General features: G+C 48.0%; 1 protein-coding gene across 1 annotated transcript in view; it reads left to right on the top strand.

The window, feature by feature from the left end:
- ITPR2 (inositol 1,4,5-trisphosphate receptor type 2) overlaps positions 1-14,185 on the top strand; it is a 324,515-nt gene that overhangs the window by 51,967 nt on the left and 258,363 nt on the right. The window contains exons 3-4 of the mRNA XM_075898795.2: positions 10,312-10,427; positions 11,983-12,069. Of these exons, the coding sequence (XP_075754910.2) occupies positions 10,312-10,427; positions 11,983-12,069 (203 nt within the window). The remainder of the gene's footprint in view (positions 1-10,311; positions 10,428-11,982; positions 12,070-14,185) is intronic.

The following is a 14,185-nucleotide window of genomic DNA, read 5'->3' as shown; positions in this document are numbered from 1 at the left end:
ATAGATGCTCTTGCGCAAAAGCACATCTCACACATGGCAGTGTGGACATGCTCTTGCGCAAGACTCCTTGCACAAGAACCCTTGCGCAAGAAACCGCCAGTGTAGACATAGCCTAAGAGTTTCCTCCCATGAGCAGAATGAATTTTGTGTTGTGCACCCGTACTGAGTTCATGTGGCTTGTTTGGATGTGCCACTGTGGCACCCAAGTTTATTAATAAATATTTTTAAACCTTTGTATTTTCTCTCTGCTACCATGTCTCCTGTCCTTGTTCCATCAGCTCCCCTGGTACCTGCTGCCCCCCCCCACCATACTCTGCTGTCCTGACTCCTGCCCTTCTCACTGCCCTCAACCTTCCTGTGACATGCCCCCACTCCATCAGCCCATCTCTCCCCCCTGTGCCCACTCCTCCAGTAGCTCCACTCTGATCATGTGAGCTAACCCTCCTCATCTCCTCTCCTAACACCTCACTCTCTACACCTGCCCTGCCTCTCTCTGGTGCTGATCCCTCCCCTGCAGGTGTCTGCCCTTATGCTTCACCCCCAGAATCCTCTGGCACCTGCACCTTCCCTTACCCTTGCACCTTCCTGATGCCTTCCCCTTCCTTCACTGCCCCGCCCCCTTTTTCCCTGATGTCCACCCCCTCACCACCCTCTGCCCTCGTTCCCCTCACTACCCTCTGCCCTCACACATGACTTGCTCCATCACCACCTTCCTCATGCCCGCTCCTTCTTTCAAGCCTTCTCCCAGCACCTCTCCCTACCCCCCTAACTCCCAGTGCCCTTACCCTCTCCTCTCCTAGCATCATTCTGTCCCCCTCGCACTGACACCTCCCCTCCTGCCCTTGGTCCCCTGGCATTTGTCTCCCCTCTACCCTGTGCCTTGGTGCCTTCCCCTTTCTTCTCCTGCCCTGCCCTCCCCATCCCTCAGCACAAGCCCCTTCCTTCCTATTTTTCCCCTTCCCCTCCCCAACCTTCTGCCTTCCAGTTTACGGGGTTGGAGTCTGTGGAGTCGCTCCAACTGCTGGCCTAGAGCCAGGCGGAAGGTCTCCAAGAGACACATGAGACCGTAGTAACCACAGAGCCCCAACGCTCTGAGCAGGACCCGCACATGGAGGCACCGGAAGCCACATTTATCCTCCAGGTTCAACATCCCACCTGCCCGGGAAGTGTAGCTCCCCAGAGCAAGCTGTGTGGGGCTGAATTGGTGACTCCTGGTTGAGTCTGATGCCTTGGGGGTGGAGGAGAATCCCTGTCCCATCCCCTGAGTGTGTTGTGGAGTTGCAGCTGGACTCACTTGCGCTTCACCAGGACCATGTGCAGGACTGAGTGTCCCAAGATCAGCATATACTGGGGTCAGTCCTGCTCCCGCCGGTCGATTTACTCCCCTTCCCCTGCTTTCCCCAACCCTTTCCCAACCAGCACTGGTGCCCACGACACGCTCCCAGCCACCCCTGCTGCCCAGTTCTCCTCTTCCCAATCTCCCCTGGTCAGCCCCCATCTCCTCCAGCCAGCCACACTGCTCCTCCCTTCATCTCCCTAGGATAGCTACACTGCCCCCACCTGCTTGCCCCGCTCTGCTCTGCCCCTCCCGGACAGCCCTGCCCCTCCTCCCTCCCGATATTTTTTTCCCTGGATGGGCTCTGAGCAGCGGGCCCCCACCATGTGGGCAGCTCCGTAGCCTGGCTGCGAGCAGCCCAGCTCGGGGCTGAGCCCAGTGCGCAAGGAACGGCTGCTGCAGCCCTGCCCAGCCAGGCACTCATAGAGTTTAAGGTCAGAAGGGACCATTTTGATCATCTAGTCTGACCCCCTGCACAGTGCAGGCCACAGAATCTCACCCACCCCTCCCAGAATAATCCTCTCACCTATATCTCAGATATTGAAGCCTTCAAATACTTTGAAGACCCCAAGATGCAGAGACTCCTCCAGCTGTGATCTGTACCCCATGCTACAGAGGAAGGCGAAAAACCTTTAGGGCCTCTGCCAATCTACCCTGGAGGAACATTCCTTCCTGACCCCAAATATGGCGATCAGCTAAACCCTGAGCATGTGGGCAAGACTTACCAGCCAAGACTCACTCCTTCTGGCACGGCACGGCCAGTGGCGAGACTCCGGGGCCCCAGCACCGAGCGGGAGGCTCTTGGGCTCAGAGCACACGATCGGCCGCCGGGGCTCAGGCGGGCGAGTGGCGCTGGCGAGGCAGGGAGCCTGGCCGCCCCCCTCTGCCTGTGAGCGGCTCCTCTGCTGTTACCAGAGCCGCACTGGAGATGGTGGCCAGCGATAGCGGTACATGGGCGGGGAGGGGGAGTTGCGGGGGTGCACACGGGAGGGCGTAGCCGGCTGCAGGGGGCACATGGGCGGTGGGGAGGGGCCGCGCTCACCCAAAGGCCTCCCAAGTCCTCCACTGGCTTCATGGTGTGCGGCCCCGGCTTTTGAAGTGCCCGGGGCCGCTGGAGCATGCGCAACAGCACCGAGGCGTGCCAGGCTGCGCAGCTTCTGATGCCACCGGTGTCTTCTTGCAGGGGACGGGCAGTATTCAGAGCCGTGGGAGAGACCCATATTGGTGGAGCAGGGACCCCGGCTCTAAATATTGCAGGAGTCTGGGCAACACGAGCCCATATAACTCGCCGCCCATGCTGTGTCATCCCTCCCTTAATTTAATAGTTGTCCCCTCTCCTCTGCTGCTGTCTTTCCTCCCTTGAGAACTCAAAGATTTTTTTAAGCAGTCTTATCTTCCCAATTGCTCAGCCTCGTGTAATGCCTTATGATGATTTCACCAGTTCTCCAATCACTGTAGAATTTTCCTGGGCTGAATTTCTCGTGTAAAAATGAGCAGGGAAAAAACAAACCTTTACAAACATATAGAAGCATAAAGGCATGAGAGATTTCTTTTTCCTTTCTGGTTCTCCTAATGGCTGAATGAGCCTGGAATCTCTCTCACTAGCTTGCTCAGGTAACATTGTCTGCTGTATCTGAGCTTCTGGGCTGTCAAATTTTCTCAGGGGTCACATGGACTATCAAGTGATATTTGTTGCATCCTCTGAGGACTCTACCCTGCAGCTGCTGGGAAATGGGCTCTGTATTATAAGTGGGTATTTCCAACTCTTGATGTCTGTCTAATAAATGGCTATTTCTTGTGCAAATAAAATAAATCTACGCAAGTATTTAAATACAAATTATTTACTGTGACTACCTAAAATTACCTTATCCCATTTCGCCTTGTCAGGCACCTTCTACTCCAAGGGTTCTTCTGTGCCAAAACTTGAAAGTTCCGCACACAAAATTTCAAAACTCTGAAAAATTCAGCAGATTTCATTAGTCAAAATAACACTACATAATCATGGTAATTTATTTCAAAATTCCTCTCAGCAAGTATGTCTGTAACCACAATACAGCGTCTTCCCCCACTCTCACACAAACTTAAATCAATCCAGTTTCCCTTTCTCTGTCCCCTTCCCCCCAGAACTGAACCACAACCCTCTCCTCCCCCCCCCCCCAGCTTGGTACCTGCCCTCCCCCCAATCCTTCTCCTGAGCCCAGCTACACAGCTCTCCATACATCTCCCCCCATTTCAATGGGGGGGGGGGGAGAAGAAAATTCTGTGCAAAAACTTATTAATTTCTACAAAATTCTGCATTGTGGAGTGACACATAATTTCCTCAGAAGTAGCCTTCACATTCAGTTTCACCCAGTTACCTTGCACCTGTTTTCTAAAAGGCCTCCTAAAGTATCTTTTGCAAATCATTGTTTCAGGAGAATTGTAGAAGAGGTGGTTAGATCTATAGTGAGCCTAGATTTTTAAAGGTGACGCACAAAGGAAAAGGACAATTGGCTTGTGCCCTTTTTGGAAGTGAGCATGTGTGCATGCATGTGTATGTTTCTTGAGAAAAGATGGTCTGCTAATTTTTAGTTCAAAAATTCTGATTATGACTAGGCTGGAAGATTTCCATGATGGCTCAAGAAGTAGTGAAATAGTGATACCACAAGAGTGAAACAAGTGGAAGTTCAGTTGAAATGGGATGGGTTTTATAACTGTACTGTTTAAAGTTCTGTGGCTGTTTTGTGTTAAGACCTGTTCAACTTCTGTGACTCACTGACCTTTTAAATAAAGGAAGCTTTTATTAGAATTGTCTCCCACTTTTTCAAATAGCTTAATAAGAGTTTGCAATAAACAACCCTGAAAGTGCCCAGAGGTCATCTAACAAAAGCAGGAGAGAAGAGACTGTGTTGTCTAGTGGGTAGAGCAATAGATCAGTAGTCATTAGGAGAGCTAGGTTGTGTTTCTTGGTCTGCTGCTGGCCTGCTGTGTGATCTTGGGCAAATCAGTACATTTTTGTGTGACACTGTTTCCCTTCCTGCCCTAGGTCTGTTTTGACTGTTCCGATGGTAAACTCTGTGGGATGGGCAGTGTCTCTTACTATGTGTTTGTGCTATTAAGCAGGGTGGTGCCAATCTTAGTTGGGATTTCTAGCCACTGCCAAAATACAAATATTAAATATTATTGTGTATTACACAGGCAAGACCAGAGTTGACACTTTCACCTTTTTTTATAATGTAAGAAATAAGCCAGGAGAAACTTAACCAACCGAAACCATCCAGGGCATTTCAATACTCTATCCCAGGGATGGCCAACCTGTTCCAGATGAAGAGCCACAGTAGCAGTGGAGACCGCGTGAAGAGCTGGGGCAAAGTTATTGAGCCCCCAAACAAACAAAAAAAAACCCCAAAAACCTGTGCTGCGGGAAAATAGGTGCTGGTACAGTCCCAGGGTATGGCTTATGTCAAACTCCTAGTCCCTCCCATCTTTTCACCTCGCAGGCAGGCAGGAGGGGGAAAAGGGCCTGGTGGTGCAACAGACCTGGCATTTCAGGAAGCGCACCAGCTGTGCCGGGAAGGGGAAGAGCAGCCTGCTTTAAGCCAGTCCCTCTGCCCTTCCCCAGAGCCAGGCACCCAACCCCACTCTACTGCAGTCCCCCTCTCCTCCTCTTCCCCAAAGCCAGGCACCCCCCCAACCCAATCCCTCTCTCCTCCCCTTCCCCAGAGCCAAGCACACCCACCCTGATCTAACCCAATCCTCCCTCCCCCCTGCTCTAACCTAATTCTCGGGTCCTGGAACCACTGCCGCTACAGCCGCGCATCCCCCTCCAGACGCTGAGGCACATGCGCTGAGTGGCCGACTTTGAACATGAGCTGGCCGGGACGTCGTGTGCAACCCAATCCCTCTCCCCTCCCCAGAGCGAGACACCTCCTCTCCCTGCTGTAACCCATTTCCCCTCCCCCCCCGGAATCTTATGCTTAGGTCCCAGATAGGGTCGCCAGGTGACTGAAACAAAAATACCGAACACCTCCCCCACCGAAAAAAAAACACCGGGAAAAATTTCGTTGAACGAAAAAAAAAGGGGGGGAGGAGGGGGACCAAAGTAGTTGAGGGGAAGAAAAAAAAAGACTCCAAGAACCTGGATCACTGGTAGGGGTTTTAAAAAAGAAAAACCCCAAAACCCTGACATGCTTCATGGGGAGGGGGGGGGACTGGCCAGGAAGGGAGTGGTGCTGGGCAGGAAAGGGGGGGGGGGCCTGGAAACAGCTAATGGGGGGGGGGGCAACGGGGCTGCCCGGGAGAGATGGGGAGGCCAACGGGAAGCAGGGCTGGTCGTGGTGGTGGTGGTGGTGGGAGTTGGGCAGAAGGGGGCTGGCCGTGGGATATTGGGGGAGGGGGGACCAGCTGGGAGGGGGCAGGGCTGGCCGGGAGTAAGGGGTGGCGGGAAGCACAGCTGGGGGGGATTGGGGGCTGCTAGGGTGGCCGGGAGGAATGGGGGAGCGGGAAGCGGAGCTGGCGGAGGGGGTGCAGTTGTGCTGGCCGGGAGATCAGGAAGAGGAACGGGCCAGCGGGAAGCAGAGCTGGGGGGCGGGGGGGCGGGAGAGATCCGGAGGAGAAATGGGGGAGAACCAGCTGGCCGGGAAGGGGAGGGGTGAGCAAATTGGCCGGCGGGGAGCGGGACTGACCTGGGCACCTGCTGCCTGTCCCGCGCAGGCTCCCGGCGATGCACGAGCAAGGAGGAGGCTTCCCCCTCTCCTCACACTCAACCGACTGAGGGCTCCCAGCCGCAATCACGGCCCCGCCTCCCAGCCAGGACTCCCAGCCGCTTCCCCCACCCACTCCAGGCTTCTGTCCGGTGTGCAGCCGGAAAAATCAGAAAATACCGGACATTGCACATGTCTGGTATTTTCTGATTTTTTTTTTTTTACTGGACAGAGCGTGCAAATACCAGACTTTCCGGTACAATACTGGACACCTGGCAACCCTAGTCCTGGAGCCAGAGCCGCTGCACTGCATGTGCACCGCCCCCCTCACCCGATCTCCCTCCTCTCCCCTTCTCCAGAGCCAGGCATCTCTTCCCCGCTCTAACCTAATTCCCCCCCCCCCCCATTATGCCCAGGTCCCAGAGCCGCAGCCTGTGCTCAGCGGCCGGCTGCTAGCATAGGCAGGCTGGGATGCTGTGTGACCCGGCCTGCATGTGCAGGATATGACGCAGTGCACTGGGGGCCGGGAGTGGAACGGCGCAGGCCGTGAGCACGCTTGTGGCTCACAAGAGCCCAGCCATGAGAGCGGCTGACCTGAGCGGTTCCGGGTTCTGTCCCAGTTCCGTCAGGAGCTGCAACTTTGCATCTCGCGAGCCTCGAGTTGGCCATCCTTGCTCTATCCAAAAGCAAAACAAGGGCACAAAACTAATTTAAATGAAAAAAAAAACCACTTTTTATTGGTCACCGTTAAGGCACAGACTTGGGACTAAGGAGAATCACATTCAATTTGCAGCTCACTGCAGCCTTTTCCGTGTGGCCTTAAGCAATTTACCTAGTTCCTCCTCCCCTTACCAGGGAGAAAATAAGAATTTCCCAGTGTGGGGTGGGAGGAAAGGGGAAGAGAACAGAGGGTATTGGACAGAGAAGTTCATTAATATTTTGGAAGAGCCCTGCTACTGTGGAAAAAGGGGCTGTAACGTTGAGATGGGGTTCTCATATTATCTTTTCTCATTTAATTTATCTGTGCACTACATTGCAAATATTTCCATCTGCAAGGGTTAATTTTTTTTTCATCTTGATTGCTGAATAATTAAGACAAAGCACGTTTGTTCAGATTAAAATACACTTAACACCAAGTGTCGACAGTCAGAATAGGAGGGTATTTAACTGTGAAACAAATTCTAGTTGGATGACAAATATCTGTGTTTCGTAAGAAAATGGTGTGACACTGCAGCATTTTTGCATTTGATGCTATTGATAGACATCACAGAACCTTGCAATGCTCTTTCTCTTTTCACCTATAGAGTTGTGTCAAATCTTGCAGTAGTATTTAAATTGCACTATTGAGAGAGAATGATGTGTGCAAGATTTATTCATGTTCGTGCAATTTTTGTGGAGATCTGCAGAGTATGTCTTTGCATTGTAAAATAATACTTTCTGAACTTGAGAGTTCAGAATACTAGTGCTGCCAAGTACCATTTGGCATGCCACCTTTTCAAGGTAATACAAGGCTGGGAGAAAAGTTTCCCCAGGAATCTTTGATTTCCATGAATTTAAAGAGCTAAATGTTATCTGATCTCTGGTGTCAAATAATTTGGCTTTTTTTTAAGTCACTCTTTGCAGTTTTCTCTTGGGAGGATAAAAGCTGCCATAATGGTCAGTAAAAATTGATTTCACATTAAGATGACAGGTTTCTGTGCTATATAATAGGAAAGACTGTACATTGTAGTGGAGACATTGCATGGAGATGGGGAATTGTGTGTTTACTCAACTATCGGCTATGGAAGGGGGCCTGGTAGCAGATCATACAAGATAGTATTTGTTCAGAAAATACCAGGCATCAAGGATATGAGAGAGATTGTGAGATTGTGAGTTGATAATTTTTAGAATATAATTTTTTAGAATTTATATTCTAAAAAAATTATGGAAAATTATAGCTGATTTTGACCTAGAGAGTAAGCCCCTGGATACTCAAACTTAGTTTAGTTTTTAACCTACTGTATGTTTTTTCCTTCTCAGAGTTCAATCAAAGTATTGTAAAAGTTCTGCAAACAGCTATCATACACCCTAGTTTATATATTGTGGTTTTTAATGTAAATATTCCTACTTCAAACTAAAGCAAACATTGCTGCAAGGTGGCAGGGTTTGCTTTGCTAATGCCTAGTAACTTTCTTTTAAGGAGCAGCCGCACAGAATTGAGATTAGATAGCAAAACAGCGAGGCTGTTGGGTAAATGCCAAGGAACGCACCACTATTGGTATTGAATATAAATACAATTTTTGAGCCTTGAATGCCCAAGCAGGACCTGTTGCTGTGAGGTAAAGGGAAAAGAGAGGTTTCAATGACAGACTAAATTGAATATATCATGATGGCTGCCATGCTGATCAGTATATCAGGAACTGAGCCCAGGATATTCAGAGGTGGCCGTGCGTGCTTTTAGAACTCAAAGTAAAGAGTCAGGCTTAGTCAGCAATGTAACACTCTTACAAGCTAGGCATCCAGCATGGAAGGGTGTGCGTAAGTGGGCCGCAAATGTATTGGAGAAATAGTGTCAGTTGAGATGTACTGTAGATGAGTGACGTGGTGACTGTCAGGGCCCCAAAACATCACAGAAGTATCTATATTTTAAAAAATATAAATAAATAAGAACATATTTTGCTTCCCTACTGAACTGGTGACAGACGTCACCTGGCCTTGGGCAATGTTGGGTAGGGGGCTCGGTCCCATCCCTCAGAAGGGGCGGGCCTTGGGTAGAGGGGGTAGATTAAGGGCAGCTAGCCCTCAGCACCACCTCTACCACACCATGCCTCTCCCAGCCAGCCCTCAGTGCCACCCAGACCACGTTGCACCTCCTCCAGGGGGCTCCAGCAGTGCTATAAAGGGCCCAGAGCTCTGCCTGACCCATGCTCTCCTCCCCCCTTGTGTTCATGCTGTCCTTGGACTTCTTGCTGTGTCTCAGTTTTGCTAACTGTTCACTTACAGTGTGTGAGAAGATGTGAACAGTGAACCAGATTCTGTTCTTGTTTCCCCCTGGTGGTGGACTACACTGAGCTCACAGTAGTAAAACCGAGAGTGGTATTCACATCTATATGTAGTAGAGCTTAGAGATCAGTTATGAATTTGACTCTTGGATGTCACCTACACACTTCCAGTGATGAAACAGGATGTACATCCTACTAAAAATATCTCCTATTATGGGTTTGTATAGCACCTAGTATAAAGACGATCTCTTCTTGATTGAGGCCTAGAAGCTGTACTATAATGTATCAGAGAATACATTCTGCTGTGTGACGTTGGCTGTGCTATTCCACTAACTGGGGTCTATAGAGGTCAGAGTTGAATTGTCTGCTCCACCACAGACTTTCTGTATGACCTCAGACCACTCACTTACTCCCTCTCTCCCTTAGCGTCCCATCTGTGAAATGGGGCTAATGCCGGATAGTTATCTATCTCTCAGGGATCTTGTGAGGAAAAATACAGCAAAGGTTCCAACGTACTCAGATCCTATTGTTAGAGAGGCTGTGTAGAACAGGTCATTGCTGAGGTCAGTAAAAGGAAAAAAAGTTTGTCATCTATGTGACAGTGGTATTGTAGTGCAAAGCGTACATTTTCCATTTTGTCTAGTGTAGCAGAACTCCCTGTAACCAACCCTGCTACTCTGGAGAAATGAGTGGAGACCATTTGCAACTTTTCAATGTAACATTCCATTTCCACTGGGTGCTAAGAAATGAGACTGGAGAACAACTTGGTTACTGTTTTTGTTAACCAGCCTTGGGAGAAAGCAAACCTGGAGCTGAACATGGTGTTAAAAATTCCTAAAATCCTTGCGTCTGAATGGTCATAATATTTATTTTTTACCACTGTCAAGAGAATAGGGGGAGTAGATCTCTGAAGCCAAAAAGTAGGACACTTATTCTCAGGCTTTCGGAAGTCATATGCTTTCAGGCAATACATGTATAAGGCTACGTGAGAGCAAAGAAGACTAAAGGGTGAAAAAAATGCAGTTTTACATACTACTTGCAAGCTTATGGCTTAGAGCCCTAAACTAGGTATTCAGAGAGCCTGTGCTAAGTGGGAGAGTAATAGTTATTGAAAGATTTATGGTTGACTCAGCTATTTCCTCCACATTTATGGTTTCATTACTGTCCCAATGTTTTCTATCTAATCTACGACTCAGCGTTGTGGTATCTAGGCATTGCTGAAAAAACAAAACAGAAGAACCCCAGCCAAACAAATAAGGGAAGCATCTTTTAACATCCCTTTTTATAGGATTTTTTTTCAAATTTTCTGCAGATTGCCTTTTCAAGGTGTGTCCTATGAACAGATATTCTGCACAGAAGCAGTACTGGAAAGCCAAACAAGCCAAACAAGGAAACCATACAGAAGCAGCTTTGCTTAAGAAACTACAGGTAAGAGCCATGTTACCTAAATCTGTAGTCCAGTGGTAGAATTACAGTATAATGAAATAACCATAACAAATGTCTAAAGAATTGCCATGCTGAATATCAGACCACCATAGCAAACCTCTTTATGTACTCCTTCCTCCAACCTCCATGACTGGCATGTTACCTGTCTGCCCTGCCTTAGATTATCAGCTCTTTGTGATAGGGAGTGTTTCTTGACTCTCTGTGTGTGAAGCACAGGTGATTCCTATGGCATAATGTTCATTTTTCAAATATCTGACTTAATAAGAGCTTTCTTTTTAATTTAGTGGGTCGTTTCAGGTCTGAATTCTAGGAGTCTGGCAAGGGACATGGAGAGCCTTTTTGCACACCTTCAGCCTGAAATACCTCCAACAAGGCTGTTTTTATTGCATTCAGTCTAAGTGGGGGCTCTTTGGGACCTCATCATTATTGAACACCATGCACTCCCCTCCTTTGCATCAGACACAGTGGATGTGAGAGAAGAGTCCTTGGCCACTGACAGACTGTTTGAGCAAATCACTTTAAACTCTGAGCAGAGAGTCCCAGTAAAGTCATTGGGGTGGGGGTGGGGACTGTGTCTGTGTAGGTACAGCAGCCTTCCCACATGCCATTCATTGCAGGGTTGGGTGCAGTTTACTGGTTCTGGTTAATTGGTAGGGGCTGGAGCAGCTTCATGCCCACCGCAGGCAGGAGGCTGCTTTCGTCCCACAGGGCCCACCAGAGCAGCCGCTGTCAGTAGTGGGCATGGCCCCCCCATCCGCAGGTTCCATGCAGGCTCCCCCAGGGGCAAGGCTGGAAGGGGCTGCTGCAGAGCCAGGGAACTGGCTGCAGAGCCACAGTGAAGCCTTCCCAGTAGTGGAGCCAGCCGCCCTTGTTGGCCCTGCTCCTGGTGAGGTGGCTTTGCTGTGGACTCTACAGTATTATGCTTACACTATGATTTTTGGAGGTTACACTGTTACTTTTTTAAACACATTTTTATATCCCTAGGTTGGGGCATCTATAAAATCACTCACTAAGTGACACGGTACTCTAAACATTTCTAAAATTTGAGATTCTTGTACGAAAGTACTATAAAAGTGGAATCATTGTGCAATTCTTTTTCCTGCAAGTTACCTCTGAGATAACTAGAAGTGTTTTGGTTTAGAATGTCCATGTATCTTCTTTTTTTTAAATAATAAAGGAGAGGGTGGAACTGTTTTTTCCCCAAAATTTGGGATGACACAAAGCACCAGGAAATACTTTTCTTCTTACTGAACTTCTAAAATAGCATGCAGCTAGGCCATGATCCATAAATCGTGAATTGTTTTTAGTTTGGGGAATATAAACCCTGAATGACCCTCTGGTAGCTGTATGTTTGTAGTACACAGAATTCAGAAGCAGCAAGAGACTGGTGCTAAATGTTTTTTTTATCAATAGTGTAGTAAGAGCTGTACATTGAAGAAGACATTTTTAATATGATACTATTTCTTATGCTTCCTAGCCATTCCAATAGCTGAACCCTGGTATTGATTTCCTATTTAAGTAACTGATTCTTTTGTAGCATGCAGCAGAACTGGAACAGAAGCAGAATGAATGCGAGAACAGAAAGTTGTTGGGTGACATCGTAAAATATAGCAATGTCATACAGGTAAGCCACTGAGCTGCTTGTGCGTTTTCTCAGAGCTGAAAGGGAAACAGATGTTTCATTTCAAGGGTTATTGGGAATATGAAACTGAATGTTGCAATTCTGGCTGTCACTGAGCAGGTAAACAAAATGTAGTAAAAACAATTATACTGTATTTTTCTTTCATTTTAAAAGAATACCAGAAGTACTGTGTATTCTTTTTCTAATGATGTGCCAGAGTAGTATTTTTCAGTATGATGTTGTTTTGGAAGTAAATATACATATCCATGATTTAGATGAAGTTGCAAAACATCATATATCACAGGAGTCATTCTTCCTCCTTATCTGTCATGTTTTTGTCATATTCCCAAGCTCAGTAAAACTTTTATTAACATAAAGGCTGTGTCTACACTGGCCTCCCTTTCGGAAAAGGGATGCTAATGTAGCACTTTGGAATAAGCAAATCCGCGGGGGATTTAAATATGCATTAACATGGCTGCCGCTTTTTTCCGGCTTGGAGATAAGCCGGAGAAAAGCACCAGTCTAGACGTGATTCTCCGGAAAATAAAGCCTTTTCCGGAGGATCTCTTATTCCTACTTTGAAAGGCTTTATTTTCCGGAGAATCACGTCTAGACTGGCGCTTTTCTCCGGCTTATCTCCAAGCCGGAAAAAAGCGGCAGCCATGTTAATGCAAATGCCGCGGGGGATATTTAAATCCCCCGCGGATTTGCCTATTCCAAAGTGCTACATTAGCATCCCTTTTCCGGAAAGGGATGCCAATGTAGACACAGCCAACAGGCCTATAGATGAATAATCTCATTAAAAGGGTAGTGCCGTTAAAAACAGTCCAAGGGAAGAGGGCAAGGGGCACCCAGATATTAAGCTGTGAGTTTCAACTTACTTGACCATGATTATAAACTGGATCTAAGACGTGTAGTGTAACATGTCATCGGAAAGCTCATAACTCAGTTGTTCATGTCACTGTGTAATTCAGGCGCACACAACTGATGCGAAGTTATAGACATAAACTGAAATAATTAATAAAATGTGTTTTCCACTCAACAAGAGTTACCCCACCCTAAACAAAGGATTGTGGTTTCACCACTGGGCAGTTATTTCTAAAGTATTTTGAAAGACCATTAATTTGTATTTACATATCAGATAAACTCAGCTATCCAGCTAACAAATGGGGAAAAAGACCGCCTGGCTACGCCCCAGCAGGGAGGAGAAACATTATTTGAGCCATCAAGATGGGAGGGAGGAGACTCTAAAACTCAAATAATAAACAATTGAATTGGCTGATTTAATATTTGTGTATCATGTAAGCCCTTCAATGCCTGTAACACATTGGTAATTAATATAATTGTAAAATGTACTAGGAATTATTGGTATTGATACTGTGTTTTCAAGTGTGTGGAGGGGACGAATAGTTCCTGCCGAGACAGAAGTGGTCAAGTGTGTATATGTGGGGAGGAAAGATCGGAGGAAAGCAGTTTATCTGTTTTCTATGTAAATTTACGCATGGTAGGATCAAAACAATGACAGCCCCATTTATGTACTGGGGGAAGCCCACAGGAATGGAAGAAAAGAATGAGGTAGGTCCAGCTTCCTGATTGGGAGTCAGGGGGGACAGCAGGCTGGGCACACAGGACGGAAAGCTGTTTTAGGCATCCATCACTAGATAGACACAAGAAGCCAGAGCTCTTGCAAGCTGAGAAGGATAAGCCCTTCAACCATGTTTGTGCGGGGATGAGGTCTCTAGAACTGCATAGAGGCACGATACCTGCTTAGGCAAAGAACTTTCATCTAGGAGCATGCTGGGGCTCCATGCAGCCATGTGTTCTGAGCATGCTACCTTCCCCCCGCCCCTCCCCATGCCAGCTCTGCAGCTCTCTCTGACTGGGAACTGCAGCCTGTGGGAGATGTTGATGGGGCAGGACCTTAATATAGAAGCCGGGAGGGGGGACATGCTGTTGCTTGCGGGAGCTACTTGCGGTAAGCACTGCCTGCAGCCTGGATTCCTGAGGCCCCTTTTCGTGCCTCATTCCCAGCACCAGCCCTGATCTTCCTCCCATCCTGCAAACCCCTTCTTCTCAGCATAGAGCACCCTTCTGCACCCCATACTCCTAATCCCTCGCT

The sequence above is a fragment of the Pelodiscus sinensis genome, chromosome 1 (assembly GCF_052426305.1).
Source record: "Pelodiscus sinensis isolate ZL-2025 chromosome 1, ASM5242630v1, whole genome shotgun sequence".
Lineage (NCBI taxonomy): Eukaryota > Metazoa > Chordata > Testudines > Trionychidae > Pelodiscus > Pelodiscus sinensis.
Note: the sequence above shows the minus strand (reverse complement) of the source record. Positions and strands in the feature narration are given on the sequence as shown.